General features: G+C 38.2%; 3 protein-coding genes across 9 annotated transcripts in view; 2 read left to right on the plus strand and 1 right to left on the minus strand.

The window, feature by feature from the left end:
* Nucleotides 1–110: 110 nt before the first annotated feature.
* Nucleotides 111–1944, plus strand: cfd (complement factor D (adipsin)). The gene is made up of 5 exons (XM_004554773.3): nucleotides 111–240; nucleotides 352–508; nucleotides 784–925; nucleotides 1039–1329; nucleotides 1466–1944. Exons 1-5 carry the CDS (start codon nucleotides 183–185, stop codon nucleotides 1643–1645), a joined length of 828 nt encoding a protein of 275 aa, XP_004554830.1. The 5' UTR covers nucleotides 111–182; the 3' UTR covers nucleotides 1646–1944.
* Nucleotides 1945–2812: 868 nt separating this feature from the next.
* Nucleotides 2813–5784, minus strand: LOC143414005 (uncharacterized). The gene is made up of 3 exons (XM_076877589.1): nucleotides 5723–5784; nucleotides 4752–5591; nucleotides 2813–4340 (listed from the first exon to the last, which is right to left on the minus strand). Exons 1-3 carry the CDS (start codon nucleotides 5730–5732, stop codon nucleotides 3628–3630), a joined length of 1563 nt encoding a protein of 520 aa, XP_076733704.1. The 5' UTR covers nucleotides 5733–5784; the 3' UTR covers nucleotides 2813–3627.
* Nucleotides 5785–6825: 1041 nt separating this feature from the next.
* Nucleotides 6826–22307, plus strand: part of dnaaf9 (dynein axonemal assembly factor 9) — a 31185-nt gene continuing 15703 nt past the window's right edge. For 4 of the 7 annotated variants that reach the window (XR_013094693.1, XR_013094692.1, XM_076877908.1 and 1 more), the window contains exons 1-31: nucleotides 6826–7013; nucleotides 7844–7923; nucleotides 8065–8190; nucleotides 8278–8402; nucleotides 8676–8772; nucleotides 8944–9050; nucleotides 9157–9234; nucleotides 10728–10829; nucleotides 11213–11268; nucleotides 11384–11519; nucleotides 11989–12070; nucleotides 12233–12269; nucleotides 12363–12447; nucleotides 12535–12611; nucleotides 12717–12761; nucleotides 13419–13464; nucleotides 13568–13679; nucleotides 13926–13996; nucleotides 14126–14173; nucleotides 14267–14357; nucleotides 14455–14555; nucleotides 14770–14913; nucleotides 15155–15234; nucleotides 15350–15451; nucleotides 16671–16788; nucleotides 16966–17054; nucleotides 17141–17266; nucleotides 17466–17591; nucleotides 20420–20457; nucleotides 21564–21699; nucleotides 22046–22132. Coding sequence is in view for 4 of the 7 variants with exons in the window: in XM_076877908.1 (XP_076734023.1) it covers nucleotides 6958–7013; nucleotides 7844–7923; nucleotides 8065–8190; nucleotides 8278–8402; nucleotides 8676–8772; nucleotides 8944–9050; nucleotides 9157–9234; nucleotides 10728–10829; nucleotides 11213–11268; nucleotides 11384–11519; nucleotides 11989–12070; nucleotides 12233–12269; nucleotides 12363–12447; nucleotides 12535–12611; nucleotides 12717–12761; nucleotides 13419–13464; nucleotides 13568–13679; nucleotides 13926–13996; nucleotides 14126–14173; nucleotides 14267–14357; nucleotides 14455–14555; nucleotides 14770–14913; nucleotides 15155–15234; nucleotides 15350–15451; nucleotides 16671–16788; nucleotides 16966–17054; nucleotides 17141–17266; nucleotides 17466–17591; nucleotides 20420–20457; nucleotides 21564–21699; nucleotides 22046–22132 (2804 nt within the window). In the remaining 3 variants the exon portion in view is untranslated. The remainder of the gene's footprint in view (nucleotides 7014–7843; nucleotides 7924–8064; nucleotides 8191–8277; nucleotides 8403–8675; nucleotides 8773–8943; nucleotides 9051–9156; nucleotides 9235–10727; nucleotides 10830–11212; nucleotides 11269–11383; nucleotides 11520–11988; nucleotides 12071–12232; nucleotides 12270–12362; nucleotides 12448–12534; nucleotides 12612–12716; nucleotides 12762–13418; nucleotides 13465–13567; nucleotides 13680–13925; nucleotides 13997–14125; nucleotides 14174–14266; nucleotides 14358–14454; nucleotides 14556–14769; nucleotides 14914–15154; nucleotides 15235–15349; nucleotides 15452–16670; nucleotides 16789–16965; nucleotides 17055–17140; nucleotides 17267–17465; nucleotides 17592–20419; nucleotides 20458–21563; nucleotides 21700–22045; nucleotides 22133–22307) is intronic. The other 3 variants (XR_013094691.1, XM_004554774.3, XM_004554775.3) reach the window with 1 other exon arrangement.

Below are 22307 nucleotides of genomic sequence, written 5' to 3' on the forward strand. Positions count from 1 at the left end.
GCAAAAAAGTAACGACCTCAAGAACATGTTTTATGTTTTCCTGTTTTTCATTCCAGGAAACAGAGAATGGGAGGATGGTCCGACTCCCCCTTGTGCTTTGCGTAATATTGGCTTCCTTTGTTCCAAATGAAAGCCTTTAAAAACAGCACACATGCTCGTTCTGTATCAGTTAAAGCGACATCATGGTGTCAAAGGTGCTCGTGGGTGCTGCTGTTTTTGTTGTCGCCCTCATTTCAGAGAGTACGTTTGTGCTGCTTTATCTGTGTTTTTTGGTGCAACATTTCAGATGTTATTTTTCTGCTATTAATATTTTGCGCGTCTGTAAAAGAAAAATATGCTTCTTCATCTCAGGTGCGGGCATAATCGGAGGCAGGGAGGCAGCGCCGCATTCTCGGCCCTACATGGCCTCCATCCAGGTGCCAGAAGGGGAGAATCTGAAACATGAATGCGGAGGCTTTGTGGTAGCAGATCAGTGGGTGATGACTGCAGTGCACTGTCTACCTAACGGGTAAGGCAACATTTTTTACAGTGTAACAAATGTATGGAAACATTTGCAAGATCAGAATCATATTAGCATGATATTTTCCATTTAAAGCTGGTGCTGTTTGGATTGTGTTTGTTTGTATTTGCTTGGGCAATAATCTCTCCTGTGCTTGTTCAAGTTTCATGTTTAAATTTGCTCAATGGCTCTACAAAAGCATTTAGAGTTTGCTTTTATGTAGTAGATAACTCTTTTTCTTGATGATTATTCAATAATATAACACTATTGTGCTCTTTTTTAAGACCAGATGGAAGGAAGGTGATGCTCGGTGTCCATTCTCTGAGTGAACCTGAAGAGACAAAGCAAATCTTTGACATTTTGGAACTTCACAATCACCAAGATTTTGACCCAAGTAATTATGACAATGATATTGCTTTAATTAAGGTAAGTGCATATGCTATGCCCTTATACTATCTGAATACTCAGAAACAAGAGTCTATAATAGTAAACCAAAACAGTGATATAGTTGGAATCATTATCTGTGGGGGCTTTTGCAGCTGGATCGTCCATTTAACATTTCCGAAGCGGTTAAAGCGGTGGAATTTCTGCGTGCTGGAGGCACAAACCCCGACACCGGTAACGAGGTCGAAACAGCTGGCTGGGGATCGGTTGACAACCTGGGGGCCAGACCAGATAAACTCAAAGAGGTGACTGTCGAGGTGATTAGCCCAGATCGGTGCAGACGCAGCGACTACTTTGGTAGAAAGTTCACCACTAACATGATATGTGCACATAAAGTATGCGCAAACCCCTGTGACCAACCACATAAGAATGAGGACAGTTGTGATGTAAGTTTTACTTCCTTTTATTCTACTAAACATAAATGATGAAACGTGAAAACAGTTGTTAGACAGCTGGCTTAGATTGCATTACTGATCCTAAACTTGTGCTTTTTTTTCCTGCTTCTTTGTTGTGGTCATTCAGGGGGACTCTGGGGGTCCTCTGCTCTATAATGGCGTTGTGGTGGGCATCACCTCAAATGGCGGAAAAAAGTGCGGCCAAACAAAAAAGCCTGGAATTTATACTATCATCTCTCACTACACTCAATGGATTGACAACATCATGAATCCACAGCCAGCCGCAGCAGAAGAGCAGAGCGCATAAATGAAAGCAGATGTTACATTCAAGTTTTTAGCTACAGCTGACTATGCATCTGTCACAGTGTTTTTTATATATACATATATGATTAATGCATGTCTGTAGGAGCAGTTCATCAATGTGTGGCAAATGACAAAAACATATGTAAACGTCTTTATTTTTTTCTACTGCTCCTGATTGCTCCCTCTATGGGCGTCGCCATAGGGAATTGTCTGCCTCCATTTTACCCTCTCTAGCATCATCATAACAATCACATAATGTAGCACTTTGCTGTATTATGGAATTAATAAAAACGTAGTACATGTCTCGTGTTATACCTGTACCTTGCAGAGATAGATAGATAGATAGATAGATAGATAGATAGATAGATAGATAGATAGATAGATAGATAGATAGATAGATTGATTGATTGATTGATTGATCGATTGATTGATTGATTGATTGATTGATTGATTCTACCTAAAATAAGATTGTATTACTGGGCATCCCAGCTCAGAACAGTAGTAGAGATGAAGAGATTGGTTATGTTAAACAGAACTCCAGGAATGCCAGGAATATTAATATCTACAGTGCAATGTCTTAGTCAACAGTCTCAGAGGAAAATTAACGTAATACACGGGTTAAACAAACACTGCAGGTATGGAATGCAGTGCATGCAATTAAAGGGGAAAGTAGCAGGTCATGGACCATGCTTACTGTTCACTAGGAAATATCAAGTGTCCCCCCTCTGTACTTGTTATTTTTAATAGAAGATAGGCCAAAAGTTAAGAATAAACCAATTATTTGATGGAAACGTGTTCACATTATCTACTCCAGGAAAAAATAATTGGCTTACTCCTAGGTGACTTATGTATAGACATCTAAAAATTAGACATCACATCACTAAACACACTGACTGTGGCGTTCTGAAAAAGGATCCAACCAATATCGAATTATGATTTCATCTACGTATTCCAACAATAAAACATATATGTATTTTAAAAAGTGAGTGACAGAGATATCAGAAAATGCCAGATATATTATACAGCTTTAATTACTTTAACTTATAAGAAGATGGACACTTATCATTGCTGTCACTTATCAGCTTTGTTCTATCAATAGTTTATATATCTGTTTGTAGCTAAACTATATTTCAAATGAAGCCAACCCTGAAAGTCAGTCGGTGCCTTTTCCTCTTGTTTAGTTTTGTTTAATACTACCTGTAAGTTGTGCTATTGGCAATAAAGTTCCAAATGTACTTTGTGAGTAGAAAGACAAACAATAATAGATCAGACTAACTGAAAATATGGTTAAAAGCCAAAGTTTACAATGTTGGAACACAACACCAAGATGTCATCTAAACAATTTATGCATCACTGTTGTAATTTTAATACATGTGTGTCAGCTTATTGGCAAGTGGAAACATTTGTAAAATTGTCTTCAAGTCTCAGGCAATCAAGACAACAACAACAACAACAGATCTCATAAACTTTCCAGTCTTCATACCAGTGGTGAGGAAGTCCAAAAGCAAATAAAAAGAGCACATGTACTTTTTCTTTTCCTCCTTTCACTGGTCTGTGCAGACAAGCAGGTATGTGAGTAGTTCCCAACATGCTCCACTGATTTGTTTAGCTTGATCAAAACCACACCATCACCCCCGCCATTGTGTTCTACCAAGAGGCTCACATTTCTAAAAGACAGTACATCTTAACAGTCATTTAAAGGTATTCATAGCTAGTTAACTTAAAATACAAAGGTTATAAAGACAATAAAAAAGATTACAAGGACATTTTCTGCAAGTGATTCAACCTTCAAAAGCAAACCATACTACCACATGAGTATCAAATAAAGGAAACAAATGTTTAATGTAATTCAATCCAATTTAAAACATCTACACTAACACTTTTTTTTTTACCAAACAGGAAGTTTAAGAAAGGTTCAAGGCTCTAGGGTACATCATTGTACTGCTTTTCCATCTGCAGTGTTCCCCTTTTTATAAGAAAGAGAAGTTAATTTTCTCTTAATAAGTAGTTCACTTCCAGTGCTCCTTCCTTCCTCTCTTCAATCACTTTGTTTCGTTCCTGCAGCTCCTGCAAAGAAAATCTCTTCACTATGTGGGGGTGTCCTCCATGTGAGGCAACCAGTTTACTGATCCCAGACAGCAAATCTTTCACCTGAGGATAGCTCAAAGCATTCTGGGATTTTATAATGTTTAGCTCATAATAACGGCTCCCGCACTTCCGGACAAGATCCTGCAGAGCTGAATGAGCACCAGCAACATAGTTGTTGATTTTCTGAGGCCTGCACTTGTTGTTGTCGAATTGAACGAACAACACGATGGCATGCTCTGCGAATTCTCGTCCAAAGATCTTCTGGAGGTGTCCGAACATCTCGCACTCTCCCTGAGTGAAGCGTCCCACCTGGAGCACCAGCAGGAAAACATGGGGCCCAGGTACGGCCAGAGCCAGGCAGTCCTTCACCAGCTCTACATTCTCCACCCCGTCTTCATCCCACAGCTCAGGGGTGTCGACGAGGATGAGCTTCCTCCCTGCTGCGTATACCTCCTTTCTCTCGCAAAATACAGTCAGTAGGGCCGGTTCATGAGTGGATCCGTTAATTGAGTACTGGCTACCTGCTCTCTCTAGGATTACATTCAGAGCAGAAGACTTACCGCTGCCACTGAGACCAAGAAAGATCACAGAGATCTTATTCTTTTCATCATCTGAAAGCCAAAAATGAAATGGAAAATGACTGTTAGAAAACACCTACAGAAAATTAGACCATACAACTCTTATGAAAATGTTGAAAATATGATTACACACTAGCTACAGCCCCAATATTATAATATCTATAACTTGTGGAGGGCCATTTCCCCTGTTGGGGTCTATATCATGTTCTTCTGGTTTTACATGTGTCAAACTGAATTGTAACACTAAATATTATAACAATATCCATATAAAAATGTAACTCTATCACCCCCTAGGGGCAATTAACATCACTTTTACCTCTTCCAGTAGATGCTGGACGATGTATTCACCACTCTTTGGTGTACAGGGAAGTTATAGGTCTGTATTTTTATTCATCTTGACAACTTTAGTTTTAAAACACCAGAACAAATGGAAATAGCTCTTACCATCAGGGGTACTGATCTGAAGTTGCAACATGGCTCTGTGGCTTCTTACAGCCTCCTCAAGGTTCTGTCTTTTTGCCTCATACTGCTTTTGTTCAGCTCCCTCCTTCTTTCTTTCCTCATCGTGCTTTGCATTCAGCTCCTCCAGCTCCTTGGCTCTTCTCTGCTCCTGTTGTTGAAGTAGCTGCATGAAAGCTTGCTCCTTCTCTTCTGCCTCGCGTACTTTCATTTTCAGCATGTTCATGGCCGAGTCTTCTGTCCTACGTTTCATGGATTCACTTAGCATGCTTTCAGTGTAACCTGTGACGCCATTTTCAGTCATCAGGTAGTCAACCATCTCGAGCAGGGTGTGCAGCCCGCCACCCAGAGCAGAGGACCTAACTCGGCAGTACCTGCCATCACATACATTTATCAAATCTAGCAGGGCGTCATCTAATGTGTCAACAACCTTTCCATCTTCCACAGAGAGGACAATTAAGTATTTTAAAGCCTCAGCTCCAAAGTGGGCCTGAAGGATCCCTGTCAGTCTTTGTTCTCTCATTGTGTAACAGCCACCTTGGATCAGCAACAGAAATGTTCTGATTTCCTCTGTGCAAGACTTGAAACAGCTATCGATTGTCTCACAGATGCTCTCCTCTGTCATGTTTTCCTTTAACTCTGCATAGTGCAAGCTGATCGAACGATCCTCCACAGTCAAATCACAGACTTGGTTTGATCCCACAGATCTAAAACTTAACTTGTGACTTTCATCCTCAGAGCTATCCTGAGCCAGAGATTTCAGAGCAGACCATTCTTCCATCATTGATATGACCACCATCATCTCTCTTATATCTGTTACATTTTCTGTCAAACAAAACAATAACAACTTTTCAGTACACAAACCAACACATCCTTAGGATCTAACGTTTAAAATAATTTGCAACTATTTAGTCAATGATTTGACCTCATAGTAAAAGAAAAATACGATTACTCACTCCTAGCCATGTCTTTTGCAGGTGCTCCAGCAAGTCTGCACTAAGATTCTTGTCAGCTCAAGATAACACCTGAAACTAGACACTCAGGCTCTGAAACAAGCATTATAAAGGAAAAAGGTAAAACAGGTAAAAGGTAAAACAGGATGCTTCTGGATTACAACATGTGGCACTACAAGTTCAACTGTCAAGGAAGTGCATTCCACCGTTCACGCCTGGATGAACATGTATTTTCCTTGTGCTTCACTTTAGGTTTGAGAATACAAAAGAAAAAAAGCATTACTTCAAATAATTTTGGTGCACAAAGCAGTTTTCCATGCTAAACTTTAAAATTCAGTAAAGACTTGATCTTAACACAACAGGCCTAAGATAACGTGCTTCCGCCTAAGATGGAAGCGCTCATAATGTCAGTGTCTGCACAAGGTGAACATTTTAAATGGAACCATTGTGGGAATTTGCAAACACATAATCAGCTTGCCTGATCCGGTTTCCCTTTCCTACTTTAATCATTTACTGCCCTTTGCACCATGGAGCAGTCTGCAAGACATCCGGTAATTGTTTTTGTTTTTTTTAATCTGGATAACAGCTGAATCAGCCACACTGCAGACCGTCAAGAAACATAAGTTTACTTTGGAGTCATGGCATGCCAAATATACTGTGGTTCAACAGCCTGTGAACACTTCATCTCCGATGAATTACTACTAATAAAAATTCCAAGGAAGAAAATCCCCAAGAAACCATTAAATGAGCAGTAATAACACATAGCTATATTATAACACGCCACGTTAGAATAAAGACACACTACAATATGCAGCTGTTTTCCCCCGTACGTGATCGCAGAAGGATTGCAGCATCACTAGAAGCTGCGTGAAACTGCCAGCTGCTGTCAAAACGGCCCAAAACAAGACCGTACTAAGACGTGACAACGGGGGCATCGTCTGTTAAAACCCGAAAATTTTATTTCTTATAATGGATTGGTGTGTCCGACACGACGCGAAATACTATAAAACTGTGTCGGGAGTAAATCAAATCATAATCTTATATTGTAAAGTTTGCCCGGAAGTACTTATATGCTGGTTTAGTAACCCCCCCAATTATTGAAATCGTTCGCTCCGTTGCTATGCTATCTTCTGTAGACACTCTCCAGGGTGATGGAGAAGAAAATGTAGTTACACGGCCCGATACGGAAAAATACGCAACGCTTTGTCGGTTTTGTGTGAACGGTGACAACAATTACAATGTCAAGTATAAGGAAAGTTAACGGGAAATTCTCTGGAATCAACCCAGCCGTGAGGTGATGTTTGAATCGAGTTGTGTTTTGTTAGAAAATGCTTCACCGTAGCTGCCATGCTAACGTAGCTAACGTTAGACAGAACCACTCTCCGTTACTAGTCGACGTATCAACGCCATTTATCGTTATTAATTTTGACTGAATAGCGTATAGTAATGCCCACATTATCAACGTTTCAAACCAGCTGAAGTTTATATTTTTTATTAATAAAAACATCTGGTCAAGCTGCATAATAGTTTTGCTATCCCCTGCCGGGGATTTCTCATTCAATGCATCCCAGTGGAGGCAGTTTATGTTGTTACAATTTTAACAGCGTAGTAAACGAAGAATTCTAAAATTATCTAAGCGAATCCTATTAAATAAGTTAATGCTTGATACTATTGAGTGTTTTATTAGGTGAACCTGTGTTACAGCTATATTATTTCTAGAGGTAGGACTCACCAGACACCCCACAACACGACAATACTACTCACGGTAGCATATTGTGGCGATTTTTAACGTTTTGCGATATACTGAATATTGCAATAACGTATATTGTAATTTATCACTTTGTTTTTATCTTATTTTATTTTTTATTTTTGCCACAAAATGAGATTATCAAGCATACTGTCAGGAAAGCCACACAACAGTCAGTCTGATATCAGTCTGCAATTAAATGGGCTCAAATTGCCAATTACATGCAACTTCATTAGCTTCCGTAAATTTGGCATAACAAAAGCTCTATCTTTCCAAAAAGAAGAATTACTTTTCTATCTAAAATGCATCATCAATAACCATGAAAGCCATGACTTTGTACTTATTTATGGGTTGTTGTTTTTTATCATGCTTTTCAGTTGCTGTCGTCTGCGTCAAGTTCAGGCTCTGCTCTGTGGAAGTGGCACTGCCATTCCTGATGGCATCCTGTGCTCTCTCGGTATGTTAAGTCAGAAACTTTGATGTGTCAGTTGTTAAGGCTAAAACAAAGTTTGTTAAGCAGAATAGAAAGTGACTTGAATATTTTCTCTGGACACTCCAAAGCCATAAACTTTATTTATTGTATTTTTCTCTATTTTAGGAATTGATAGCAGATATAATGAGGGGTGCACTGAGCTGGCAAAATACTTGTTCTATGGACTATATGAACAAAACCAGGTGAATCTGGAGCATGGCCTTGAGGAATTTCCTGAAGAAATGCTGGATGGTGAGTGTGGGTCTCCATATGCATGTCATATTTTTGTGCATGCTTTAGTTTTTATCAGCGTTGACACATCACTTGTCCTTGTGTCAGATGTAATCCTGCTGATTAAGGTGGACTGTGTTCACCTGTACTGCAACCCACTGAACTACAGTTACCTGTTGCCCTATGTGTCCCACTGGAGAAACCTACACCTGTACTGCATGACAGAAACAGAGGTAAAAATAAATAGATAAATAAGAAGAAGAAGGAGAAAAAAAACTATACCTCTCACTTTATTACAGTTCCTGTTTAGTCGATTAATTAAGAAGTACTTAGGTTTAACAGGTTGCATGTTTAACTCATTGACTGCACAATGATAGCGCATTTATTGTCATCAATGACATAAAGAGGATTTTCCTTTAAAATGTGTTTCTTTGTAGCAGTGTTTGTAATTCTGTTATTCTATTCTAAAGCTTACATTTACTGTCGTTTTTTCCTTCCACTTGCAGTATGAAGATGAAGAAGCAGCAGAAGAATTTAAAATCTCCAGTTTTGTTGCAATGGTGCAGGACTGTTATCACATTGGAGTACCTTACAGCTCGCAAGGTACATGTTTTTACATTTTAATTTCCCCATCATTTACTACTTGTGTCTTTCAAAGAAATTAAAATGTCTTCTTAAACTGTAATTCATGTTGTTGTGTTAGTTTTATCTACTTCTGAAATGAGACCTCCCAATTAACAAAACCTAGTTAAACTTAGTTTCTGTTAATTTTAGGACAAATCCAGAAGTTCGATATGTTTATGGTGGAAAAATGGCCTCTGCTTCAAGCTTTTGCTCTGGAAGGCATTGGTGGAGGAAGCTTTTTTACCATGAAATACAAGGTAAAGCCTAACAGCAAAAGAAACTACAATATGTAGAAAGTTCTTAGGATCCTATGCTTCTGTTTGTTTGTTTGTTTGTTTGTTTTATGTATCTCTACTTATGCAGCTAATGGACATGAGTGAGAATCTGTGGCAGGTTTACAACAGACTCGACCCAGTGTCGCTGGATAATCTCCTCACAGAGGTAACAATGAGTTTAATTTTCTGTCAGCTTTACCAAATTTGAAAGTTTCTTGTTACTTTTAGTGGCGAGGCCTACAGTACTTCATCATCTGACATCTGAAGTTCTTTTAAATTGCCAAAAATCCAGTGCCGCTATTAGGAATCTTTTTTTTTGGACTAGCCATTAATATATAAATCATTATTTGGTAACTACAAGTCATAGTAAGCACAGTACTGTGAAATAGTTTAAATCTGTATTTTGCTAGACTTTCTTGTAATTGCTGACGTGGTCTTCAGCAATCATTCAAAGGTTTTTTCTTGACATTGGCTGCTTTTTCACTTTTTCAGTTCAATTAATAACCACCAATTCAATTTCCAATTGTATCTTTAGCCACTTTTTCACTAACAGCCTATCATGGGAACACATAATTTGTGCTGATTTCCATAACTGAATCTACAAAAAATATAAAAAAATAACAGATTGACAAGCAAAAAAAATTTTTTTGATCCAACAAAGTGATTCCTACAGCGCTATTAGCCAAAGACGTATTAACTGGGGACATTGTCACTTACAAAATGCGGATACTGGACAAGTAGAGGACAAAAGAAGAAATGGTAGGTCTAAAAAACTATCTATGGCAAATGAACAGTATTTGAAAGTCATATCAGCAAATACCTGACACAGGACCTGACAGATGAATCCAGTCCTTTAGTTGATCCATCTAGTGTTCACTGAAACCTCATCAGAAATTATCTTGATTGAAGAGTGGCTGTCAAAAACTCATAAAATGTGCAAGACCTAGACTGAAAAACGGTGTCAACAGTTCTTATATGTGATGAGTACAAATGAAATTGTTGGTTAAAATTGTTGTCTATACTGTATGTAGAGCGAGATTGACAACAGTGAGTTTCTACAACTATCTGTAAAAACATCTGGAACCCCTGTCATGGTTTAGCACTGAATGTCAGCCAGTGGTGTTGGGATCTTACCAAAACTGATCATGTTATGAATGCAGAAAAGCACAGGTAGATTTTGATCCGCCATGCATTAACATTTAGAAAGTGTCTAGATGACAGCTTGGTGACAGTTTTATTATTCAGGACGTGAATAATCCTAAGAAAGCATAACTGGGTAGAAAACCACACACTGGAAAATTATCACTCATGTATTGGCCTCCCCAAATTCTGGACCTCAACATTATTGAAGCAGTGGGATCATTTTGACAGAGAAACAGGACAAAAGTCTTTCCTTCAAGAATCCTGAGGACTATTGCTGAAGATTACTTTAGCATATTATAGGAAAGCTTGTTTAAGAGAGTTTATGCTGTTTTGAATAATAAAGCTGGTCATACCAAATATTGACTTTCAAGCTCATTAGAATTCTAGAAACTATGTTTTATTAAATCCCTGCACCTATTTCCCATTTTCCAAGAAAAACAGAGGAATGAGGGACTCCACGGTACTGTATGTAAAGAGATATGTCGTATTACCTGAGTGCTGTTGGTTTTGTTTTAGGACCTGGTCAACTTTGAGAAACAGTGGAATGGCTTCTTCTCGGGCATGGACCTGGAAAGTCATCTTTCTATCTTGGAGCTCTCTGAAGCACAAGCAGGGGAGGTACATTTATGCCTTCATATCCTCACAAAACTAGAATAACTGCTGTGTGATATTTGGAGTAATTTAAATTGTTCTGATTTTTTTCTGGATATACTTTTTCCAAAAAAGAGACATCAACTGCTTTTTTTACACAGTGAAAAGATAAATAATATTAAATATTATTTAATATTGTCATAATAATTAGTCATAATATTGAATGACTAATCAGACTTTGTTGCCAGTTCTGTTGCAAAGAGTAGCAGCTGAAAAAAGATTGTCTGCACAAATGTTATGCAGTTTATAACAAATGCAAAGAGTATTTGCAGACAGCAGGGGGTTTTATCAGTCTAACAGAAGTAGAGTGTACCTGTATGAGCATAAAGTGTATTCTCAACAATCTGCAGGCATTCCGTTCCTATTACCTTCATGGACTGATCTCAAGAAAAATCACAGATAAAAGGTATTCTTTGTATTCACTCGTGTGTAAATATTGAAATGATGTTTATCTGTGGTCTTGTTGGCATGGAATGAAATAAACACACACCTTTTCTCAGTGAAACATTTCTTTATTTCAGTAAATGCCAGCAGCCCTATGTGTTGTTTGGGAAACACTCTGCCTTAGAAGATCTGGAGAACTATTTATTCAACTTTCCCTCAGAGAGTCATCAGGTCCGCAACACAGGGCCTCAAGGTTCTGCAGCCAGACACATGGTGAGGAACAGCAGCATAGTGAAGGATAATAACTTCTCTGGGGTAGAGCAGAGAGCAAGTACGAAGCAGACATTTAAATCATCAATAAATAATATAACCCTACATCTACACCCATTACTATAAAACATTTGGTAATGACTGGACAAATGCCAAAGTGATTATTAGGTTCAAAGACCTCTGTTAAGACTCCACTATTTCAAATGGAGTGGATTTTTTTCCACTTCTAATGAATGTGCTATAAAACAAATTACTCAATTAAAAGAGAAAAAATTAGCTGCAGCACCATCTACTGGGCAGCATTTTGATAAGTCATCTGGAGCACTTAAGTCTGTTAATATGTCCTCCTGTAAATAAGAGATGTAGGTCAGTTTGCAAATTCTGGGTCTCAATATTGTTACTTGTGTTGTTTGTAAAGTGGGAACGTTCTGCTGTTCATGTCATTCATACAAAACACCTTTTACCCCATTAGATTCTCCAGTGTGTGGCTCCCAAAGGACCTCTAGCCTGCGCTCGGACCTATTTCTTTGGGACTACCCACAACCCATATCTTGGTGAAGTTTATTGTGTGACTTTACTTGTGTCTATTCATCTGTTGCATATTTAGAACATCTTATATTTACTTTGTTGTCCTTAGTACTTCAGAGACTGCAATATATGATATATTAACCCATAGTTAAAGCAGTAATAACATTTTCCCCTTGTATTTTTCACAGGAAATCAGAACACAGAGCAAAAGAAGACAGACGTCTTGTAAGTGTTTAATTTTTAATCTTTCATTTCCCTTTAAGCTGTTGGGTGTCAAACGTTTGAGAATATCTAACGAAAACTTTTCTTTTTCTTCAGAGTTTTGTCACAGATTTATTCAGCTGCCATTCAAGCAGTTCTGTCGGGAATCAAATGCTACTCCTGTACCACCAGCGCTACCAAGGTTAGAGAAAAAGTACACAGATTTTAGCATTGGCTTTACAGCATGTACTCTAGCATATACAGTTGTTCACTGTGTAATCCTTTGTAGGCTAAGGATGTGGCTGAGAACACCTTTCTGATGTCATTGGACTCGATGAATTTAAGCCAGTATCGCAGTTTTCTCAGGTAGCAATTGATTACTTTTTTTTTCACTCATCAACTGTGTCAGACCTTGATCAAAGGTTTAAAGTATATGTTATATCCCTTTGCTCTTGTGTTTGCTCTCTACAGGTCCAAATGTGAATTCACCATTCAAGCAGTGAATAAGCAAGGAATGTGGGTGTTATCTGCACGTTCTCAAATTTGCTTGTGGCTTAATATACAAAGATTTGTAGATATACAGAAATACAAACAAAAGGACAAAAACATGAGGAAAATAATAATCAGTAAATAATTTAACATATTTAGTAACTAATAGTCAGCTCTTTACTTCCTTTTTATGTTCTGTCCTAACATAAATCCTTCTTTTGCCAAATTATGCACATACGTATACATGCACATGTACACACATATAGGTTAAGTTGTGGGTGGGAACACCCAATAAAAGCCCTTCTTCCTCATTGTACCTTGCTTTTGGACTTTGCTTCAGTTCATCACTCAGTCTGTTCCACAGCTTTACTCCAAATACAGAGATGCAAAAAAACCCACAAAAATTATTTGAATTTAACTCCCCCTCAAATTGTGTTCTCCATCTCCTTTAAATAACAGTTTTAGAATATTATCAGGAAGTAGGTCAGTGTTATGGATTATCGTTACAGCCCTTTTTTTGCAATATAGATCACGATGATAGTGAACATTTTGAAGTATTGCCCCGAACCTCTGTTTAAGCATTCAAATATGGGGAAGTCAGTGAACAGTGTTTTCATTGTGTTATCTGAAAACTATATCCCAAATTGATGCTTTCTTAAAACTTTTTTTCTTATTTGTTTTCAGGATAATTCCTCTCACTAATGAAGACAGCCGCTACGTAATAAAAACAGTAAGTTAGAGAAGCACATTATAACTTGTTTGATCAAAGGTTTTTGATAAAATTATTTGTGTACACAATGTTCTACATTTGCAATAATTCTATGTTCCTTAAGGCTTCCCTGATTGTCCATGACATCCCAGACCTGCAGTGGGACAGGGGGGAACTGGGATCTGTAGTCTTCTCTGAATCCTTCTTGGAGTCCAGTATCAACATTCAACAGAGAGGTACAGTGCAGATTAGATTTGAATGGATTGCTGATTCAATCTGCAAAGGAAGTTTGATATACATAATTAACATTACAAATCCACTGCAAACATAAAAAGCTGAAAGTCATCTACAGTCATCACAGTAGTACAAAGATATCTTATTTTCCGTGCCATGGGTTGTGTTTGTTGTACATCTTGTGTTTGTCATTCTTTGGCTTGTTTTTTGTTTCCCCACGTTAAACATGTCTGGTTCTTCTCCTGTAGATGGCACTGTGTCCTCAGACAGCTGCTACACCATCTTGACTGCAACAGTGCCTCGCTACGCCTGCTGGCTGGTATGTGTGGTACTGAATGTAGAAATCAGGACCAATATTTGAAGTAATCTGACAGACCTATGCTGAATCTGTGATATAAACATAGCATTTTCTTTGACTTTTGATTTTTTATTGTCATTTTGTTTTCAGATGGAATCTGATGTCAAGCAGTCTGAACAAGCTCAGCAGCTCACTAAGGTAGGTTCCAAAGCCTCTGCTCATAGCACTACAGGTTGCTTGTCTAAGTCCTTCATGTACAACCTGATGATCTACATTATTTGTTTTAAACAGGATGACGATGGTACTTGTTTGGGAAAAGTTCTGACTGCAGCAGATGCTGCATATGTGTTGTCCAGCAGCCACCTCTCAGCTCCTGAAGAAGGTGAGCATTGTTGAAAAACCTGGGAGGAATTTAGCATTTTCTATTTTGATTTTCCTGCAATCATTCAAAATGTGTTTTATTCAAATTTTGATTTCAGGAAAGATCATTTTCTTTTCTGAGGGACTGTTTATCCATTCTCAATATGGAAGCATCACTATTTCCAAGGATCACATCAACAAAGTCAAGTTTTACAATCCGGTATGCATAAAACTACTCGTTTTATCATATGAGAGCTACATTTTTAGCTCTCATATGGTAGTTCATCTTTACACACCTATATATTTCTGTGCAACATCTGTTTAACAGTTAAAATTCAGAGTTTCAGTACCTTCCATGTAAAAGTATGATAAAACATATTATATTGGATTTCTCATTCCTACTTCTTGTGTTTTGTGTGTCGTTTTATCACCAGGACTACAGCACTGTGGCTTCTCTGTTTGTAGAGTATGAGGACAGCTTGCTCCCCCACCTTCCATTCCCTCTCCACAGCTCTGATAGGTGTCTGGTCTTTGCTCTACTTCCAAGGTCTAAGAGCCAGAGGGCCTTCTACTCTAAGGTGAGAGGGGTAAAATCTCATTAGCAAGTTTGTCCATTAAGTTTGTTTGTTTTTTCTGGTGAATTTATCATTTTAATTAATTATTAAGAATATCCAATTAACACTTCTCTTGTTGGCACAAGAATGTCATTATTTATTTGTCTACTATATACTAAAATGTGTTTTAGCCCCCTTTCTCTTTATATTATTCCCATTAAAGCCACAGTTGTACTTGTATAAACCTGTTATCTTATTTTTGTAGGTTTTGTCTGTGTGGAAAAGCTCTGGACTCGCTCTGCAATTCTTGGACCAAGACAACCTGACGTGGAACCAGAAAAATATGTAAGCAAACAGTGCTTGCTTTGCCAGTTTCAGCTATTGTGAAGTATGATCATTTGAGTAGGTAGACAGATAAGTAGATTTGTTTCAGGGTAGACATTCTGTTTTCCTCTTTCAGGCACACCAAGCTGCAGAAGCTGCACGACAGTCAGGAGCCACCAATGGCCAAACGCAGAGGCAGCCTGAAGACTTCATACTGTCAGCTGCCAGGACAGGAAATGTTAGTACACACGTAGCAGCAGAGTGCTCCAGAACTGGATCAAACAAGTAGTAAAACCTGATGCTAGGTATTGCATAATCATGAGTATGCACTCCCAAAATAGCTTTTAAGCCTGTGTTGCACTGTTTCAATCAGTGTTGACCATCTACACTTCTTAGGTCTGTTATGCTGACACAGAGTATATATGATCAAAGAGCCAAAATAAGAAATGCATTCTTTTCCCCCAGTCTGCATAGCTAGAGCCAAAACATGCATAAAGCACTTATTTTGCATTGTTTTGTTTGTTAGCCCGTATAATTAAAACTCCAGCTGCTTCAAAACTAGAACTGCCAGAATCCCAAAGTCCTCAAAACCACCAGGAGGCGTCATTTTGACCTCGTCCTGCCACAACAGCATTGATGGCAAATAATTAACTTCTTGAAGAAGTTAAGTTGTTAATTATCATCTAATTTCTCAAACTTTAAGTATTAAAGAAGGTTTTTATTTGTTTTATAATCTATTTAGATTGTTTCATTACAGGTTGTAAAGTTAAAATTCAAATTAGAGTAAACTAATAAACATAAAAATAAACTAAGGAACTGAAACTGCTGGATTTCACTCTTTACTTGGACTCTGCTCAGCTCAGTTACAGTTCCCTTGCTCTTCAGAACAGCCAGCAAACCCACCCGGGCACTCAACTTTTACCTAACTACATTCTACTATATATTAATTTACCGATCACATCGAGCAAGCTTTTGCTCGTGTTATAGCAGCTTTCATATTAAAATGTGTGTAAACAGTCGTGTTGCTAGCCAACTCAGTGTGCTGCAGTAGTGGTTTTGGATTAATTTCTATGGGGTCAAAGTAATGTCCTCTGCAGTTCTAGTGATCATATAGTTTTTTACATTTTGAGCCCACAAATCCCAAAATGTTTTAGTTGTTGAATAGAAATGTAACAGAGTTACATGATTTTTAAAATGCCAAGGGTTCAAAATGACCCCATTCGCAGTTCTAGTGTTAAGCATTTGCACCCAAAATAAGCGTCCTGTGCGTTGTTCCATAATACTCACTGTCCATAGTGTTATTTTGTATTATCAGTGTAATTTCAATTGCTGTTTTCTTTAGACAGTAATGGCATGTAAACACAATACAGTAAATGCAATCATAGGTTTGTCTAGGCATGTCGGTCTGTGTCAACCACATTTCTGTTCACTGATTCCTGTATTCTGGCCTGTACCAGGTTTCTTCAGCATTTTGCTCTTAGTAGCATTGGTCAAGAGCCCATTATGTATGACCACCTGGGGATGCTCTTTCCCTCTGCAGAGCTTAGGAATATACCCCCTTGTCAGGGAGACAAGGTGAGTATGTTGTCTTAGGATGCAGTGAATCCTTCTCTCTCTCTCTCTCTCTCTCTCTTTAAAGATTGTAGACATAGTAAATCATTTTCTGATTGCTTTCTTATCTAGCACCTAGTTTAATTATAATAAAGCTGATTTAATGAATATCTGATGTGGGCTTTTTTAATGTGTGAAAAGGTTGTCATCACCATCATCACTGGACTGCCAGGAAGCCATAAGAAGATACTTTGCAACTTCTCAGTCCAGCTAAACCACAAATGTGAAAGGTACAACATTTCTCAAATAACATAGTAAATACCAGACTTATAACACAACCAAATATACACAAGTTTTTCAATCATTACACTCACAGGTGGGTGGTTTATGAGCCTGCTCCGGAAAGTTTCTCAGCTTCTCATCTCCAAAAGTATTTGTCCAGCTTCTTGGAGAGCCAAAGAGGTACAAGAGGCAAACCCCGTCTGTTGGTGCTCACACCGGGGTAAGAAAAAATTAGCAGTTAAGACTAATTTGTGCTTTAGACCTAAAGCAGACCAGTCATAAGACTTGTACCTTTTTAATATTAAAGATGTAGTCATCTAATATAAAAGAGCTTAGAATATGAAACTATTAAAACATGCAGGATGTTGAGTATAGAATAGATCAATATTGTTTACATTTGTGAATTTTCCTACTTACAGATATACAGATGTTCTAGATGTGGTCCAGGCTGTGCTCTTCCATCCTGACCCAGTTGTTCAGGCATGCTTCACAATTGGTGCAGTTACTGCCTGTGTGAACCCTCTCACCTCCTTTATCGAGCACAGGTACGATTTGAGATATTTCTCTCTGCTATTTTTAAGATATAAAACAATTTTGGATTATAGTAACTAGTGGTAAGTAAATCACCATGACTCTGAAAGTGCAGTCAGCTCAGTTTCACAGCAGTTAAAGTCAATTCATTGATCCAGGTTAACGATGAAAAATTGTATATTACTTTTGTTGTATAGTTTGCCATTCACCTCTCTGTGTGCTTAGTTTCCTGAAACACGTGTGTCCACCATAGATTTTTCTAGCACATGAGCAGATGTGCAATAAAGTAATTTGCTACCAACGAAGATTATTTCTGAAATGACACACATTTCAGTTTGTTGTGCAAAGTTTAAGAGTTTCAGTGAGGTCAAACGCACCAGTATTAAGGGTTTCACTTAGGTATATTTTCAAGCAACATATGGACAGGCCAGATAATTACAGACAGGAGATGCTCATAAATTGTTAAAGTGCTGGAGGTTTCCATGAAAAGGTTACATGACACTTTTAGCTATTAAAACTCAAGGCTGGGTCCCTTTTTACAGAGAGGATCAGCTCTACATTTAATCTCACTCTCCTTTTGTTACAGGCTTTAGATGGAGTTTACAGAGCTTCTCACTGTCATAGATTTACTGAGCAGCTCAACACAATATGGCATACTACTCCGGTTGATAGGCTGTTTTTCCAAAGCAGGCCAAGCTTGACCAAGCCCCTGATGCTTTCATACACACAAGGCCAGTCTAAAGGGTGTAGTCTTTGCATGCTTTGAAAACTTGTGCCATCATCTGTCTTCATCAGAACTTTCATTTAAAAAAATCAATAGACGTTATATAACACATCCTTTGTTAGTTAAGCTATAGTAACTAGATTCTGGGTATTAAGCTTGACAAATGTTAACTACACATATAAATTCCATGTACTGGTTAGGAATTAAAGTCATTTTTATGCAAAAAAAAAAACCCATTTTCAGAGGCTGAAAAGTAATTGCACAAATTTTACTGTTTTAAATACCGTAATTGTTTTTCATCATTATATTCAGGAAAGTCTTGATTTGTTTTATAGCATGCTTTGGGTCATTATCCATTCACTAGAGACTTAATTCCAAAGGCCCATGTTATAATATTGTCTCCACCATGTTTGACACATGATGTGGTATGTTTCCGGTCATGAGCTGTTTCTCTCCTGCTCCACAGTTTTGTCTTCCCATCATTCTGATACAGGTTAATGCTGGTTTCACCTGTCCAAAGAATTTTTCTGTTAAGGGCTTCTTGAGTGTAACCAGTGGTTTGCACCTTTTTATGAATCCACTGTAATTACATTCAGGAAGGCATCTCTGGATCATAGACTTTATCAGTAGCATGTCTGCCTCCTCGTGAGTGTTATTGAGTTGTGAGGTGTTGTGAGGGGTCTGAACCATGTGATGAATTATGTAATCATGGACTTTAGTTGTCTTCTGTTTTCTTTCATGTCTTTTGTTGTTGCTGAGCTGGTCAATGCTTTCGTTCTTTATAAGAATACACCAGATTGTAATTTTGCCATTTTTAAAGTGTTTGTTATGTCTCTTATAGCTTTATTTTTTATTTTAAACCTTATGAGTCTGTCCTCTTGCAAATATCTCTTTGGACCTCGTGCTGAGAGTTGCAGTGAACAGTTACCAGCTACAAGTTCAAAACTGAATCAGTTCCAGATATTTTATTTGTTTCATTTGTCATGAATTAATGAGCGATTAGGCCTCTCATGACCATGAAAGTGCCTGTCAGTCAGTTGTGCACCTAAATCTGAGTCTATGAAAATCTGGGACTATATATAAAACTTTGGTAAACCCCTTAAAGTAAATCTTAAAGTCTGTACTTCAGTTAGATGTTGTTTGTGTCCACTGTGGAGATGTGCATGAGCAAAATTCTAAAAATGGTCCATGCTTGTGTCACAAGCTAGGCTTATGAAATATGTCTTGAATTGCATGCATTAATCATGCAGTGATGACCTTTTCAGTTAAACACAGTACCTACTTAGTTCAGGAGTGGAAAATGTGTAATAAGAATTTAGCTAACAATGCAGTTAGCAGTGACTTTTCCAATTGAGGCATCTTCATCAAGCCTCCTGTCCCTGTCTGTTGCCACAGATTGTATGGAGGTCTGTGGACCCCCACTATGGCGCTAATTGGATACGGTTAGCCCAGCTTAGGTCTGACCTGCCTGTCACCCGCTTCAGCATAGCCCTTTAATCCCCCAGATCCACATGTGTGGCCAGCAACCCCCCTCAGCGAAGCTCATCAGTCAGTCATGATCTATTCTTTGTGATGGATGCAGACAGTTCATTACGTCAGGACAGGAAAGATAAATGCCTTTCAAACTGCTGATCCCCAAGCCTGCAGGCTCCCAAAGAAGGGTAGTGGTTGTAAGGAGACTTCAGAAAGTGGTGTATAACACAGATCGATATGAAAACTCCGGATACATTGTTACAATGAATTTTAATTAATTAAATTACGGAAAGATGTTCCATTGGTCCATTGCCAGTCAAAGTCCTGATGTCATACATTATGGCCAAGGCCCACAATGTGGAATTAGTCTGTTTATTGCTGCTCAACGCTGGTATGCATTCATTAGTCAGAAATAGAGCTCTTATTAAGGATGATGTGGTGACACAGGACATGGGCAAAATAAAGAGGGCAGAAAAGTGAATACATTTAAATACACCTCTTGTGTGTTGTTGAGTATGGAACCTATAGTGCAAGCAGTAAGCGTCTCAGTCAAAAATAAAATTTGCATTAGGTAGTTTCTAGAATATGTTTAATATTTAACTATAGTTCTCCTCTCTCATTTCTTCTTGTCATTTTGTTTTTTAGGTTTGCTTTTCCTAAGCTGTTGGAGCAGCTCAGCCAAGGTTAGTCTAGTCTGTTTCACTGCACTTTCATTCACCTGTCCAGCAGCACAGTATGTTTAATGCTGAGGAAGGACCATGTCGATAGATAGTTAGAATTTTCTTTTGTTTGCAGCAAAGCTAGACTCTTCTTTATCGGCCTGTAGCTGCATTATAAATTGTTACAGACCATTTATCAATTAACCAAAGTTTTGTATTGTTTGTACTAGAAAGTGTTGACTTATGAAATATGATGCTCTTTACCTTAGAGTTGCTGACATGTAAGATGCTTTATAATAAATATGGAGGTAAAAACTTTTAGTTCTTAAGCACCATTTATATAAAACGATATGCTCGTTGTGCATCACTTTCTAGCTGACACATCACCACTTAATGGACATAAAAGGCTCTTGTTGCCTAGGTGACAGGTAGTTTTTCCTTCCCAGTGTCACCAAGTGCTTGCTCATAGGGGGTCTTTTGATTGTTGGGGTTTTCTCTGTTTTTTGTAGTATCTTTTCTTTACAACCTAAAGCGCCTTCAGATGAATGCTGTTGTGATTTGGCACTATATAAATAAAACAATTTCATTTAATTAAAGTGTTTTGTAAGTACAACTTAGTGATGGAGGTAAAAATAGCAACAATACTAATACAGATTATTTTGTGACATAGTAAGTTTTAAATAATGTTTTTTAGAGATGTTGTTACATACAGTAGGAGCTATAAAAACGTTTCACACCTCATTGGTGCAAACATTACTGTATGTTTGAGATGGTTTACTTTCCATTTCACATTCTCAAGTGAGAATTTTCACATTTTTGGGTTTACTGTCATCATATTTCCCATCTTTGTTACTGGATCCTAATTTGGGGCAGTGTGGAGGAAAAACATGGAACTGTGAAGGGAAAAAATATGTCGTTCCCTTTTATATCAGTCAGCTCATGTGAGGTGATCAAAATGCATATTCTGCTTTCAGGCAGAAAAAAAGCAGTGGTATGGACAATAAATTAAATGTAGTGTGAAATACGGTATTTCAGCAGGGACAAAACTGAGGAGATTCTGTATTTTTTGGGAAAGTGATCCATTTTCTTGTGGAATTTTCATTCTTTTTTTGTGCCTTGTTGTATGTCAGGTATTGTGAGTACAGTGGTGTTCACTGGGCTGACAGCAGAGAAGAAGCACCCTCTCATGCAGCATGTTCAGCAGTTGGTACGCTCTGCCAACCCCACTGCTGCCTTCATACTGGCAGAGAGAGGAGCTGTCACCAGGTAGGCGCCCACAGAATCATGATCAATGCTGCAAACAGTCATTTCACTGCTTTTATCTTTGCCTAAAATATTCACTCTAGGCTACATTTTATTCCACTCTCTGAGTCTATGTTTAAATCTTCTGGGTCAGAGCACGGCTCACTTAACTCCTGAATGTGTAATGAACACTCCCCAATGCATTCTATACTTAATATTTTATCGTTGTGATTGACAGTCTGCTACAGATCAAAGTACTCCTTTGTCACATTTGGTGTTCAAAATGCAAACACTTACTACCGATTACTGGTACAGTAGAATATTAGATGTTAAATATCTATTTTTTATTATTATTTTTCTCCCTAATTAGGGATGAAGATATGAATCTGATATTGTCTGAGAGCAGCTTCAATGAGCCACAGATGCTGAGAGCCCGTTACGTCCTCTACCCTGGATGGTAAGGCACCCATATGTCCTCCTGTGTCAACACACAACCTCTTGGCTGCTGAATGACAGATTGATTCCTGCTTCGGCTTTCCTCAGTCCTGCCTCCCTGCAGTTTAATTGCTGCTCAGCTACAGTGGTGTGTGTATCGGCAGCTGATTGGCATGAAGCCCCTCAGGGCATCTCGT

Source organism: Maylandia zebra, linkage group LG19 (assembly GCF_041146795.1).
Source record: "Maylandia zebra isolate NMK-2024a linkage group LG19, Mzebra_GT3a, whole genome shotgun sequence".
Taxonomy (NCBI): Eukaryota; Metazoa; Chordata; class Actinopteri; order Cichliformes; family Cichlidae; genus Maylandia; species Maylandia zebra.

Excerpts from the sequence above, each read along its gene's own strand:
- cfd (XM_004554773.3), top strand. The coding sequence starts at position 183 with ATGGTGTCAAAGGTGCTCGTGGGTGCTGCTGTTTTTGTTGTCGCCCTC. Across the intron at positions 926-1,038 it reads ATGATATTGCTTTAATTAAG|CTGGATCGTCCATTTAACAT; the intron begins GTAAGTGCATAT and ends GGGCTTTTGCAG. Across the intron at positions 1,330-1,465 it reads AGAATGAGGACAGTTGTGAT|GGGGACTCTGGGGGTCCTCT; the intron begins GTAAGTTTTACT and ends GTGGTCATTCAG.
- LOC143414005 (XM_076877589.1), bottom strand. Across the intron at positions 4,341-4,751 it reads TCAGATCAGTACCCCTGATG|ATGATGAAAAGAATAAGATC; the intron begins GTAAGAGCTATT and ends TTTGGCTTTCAG.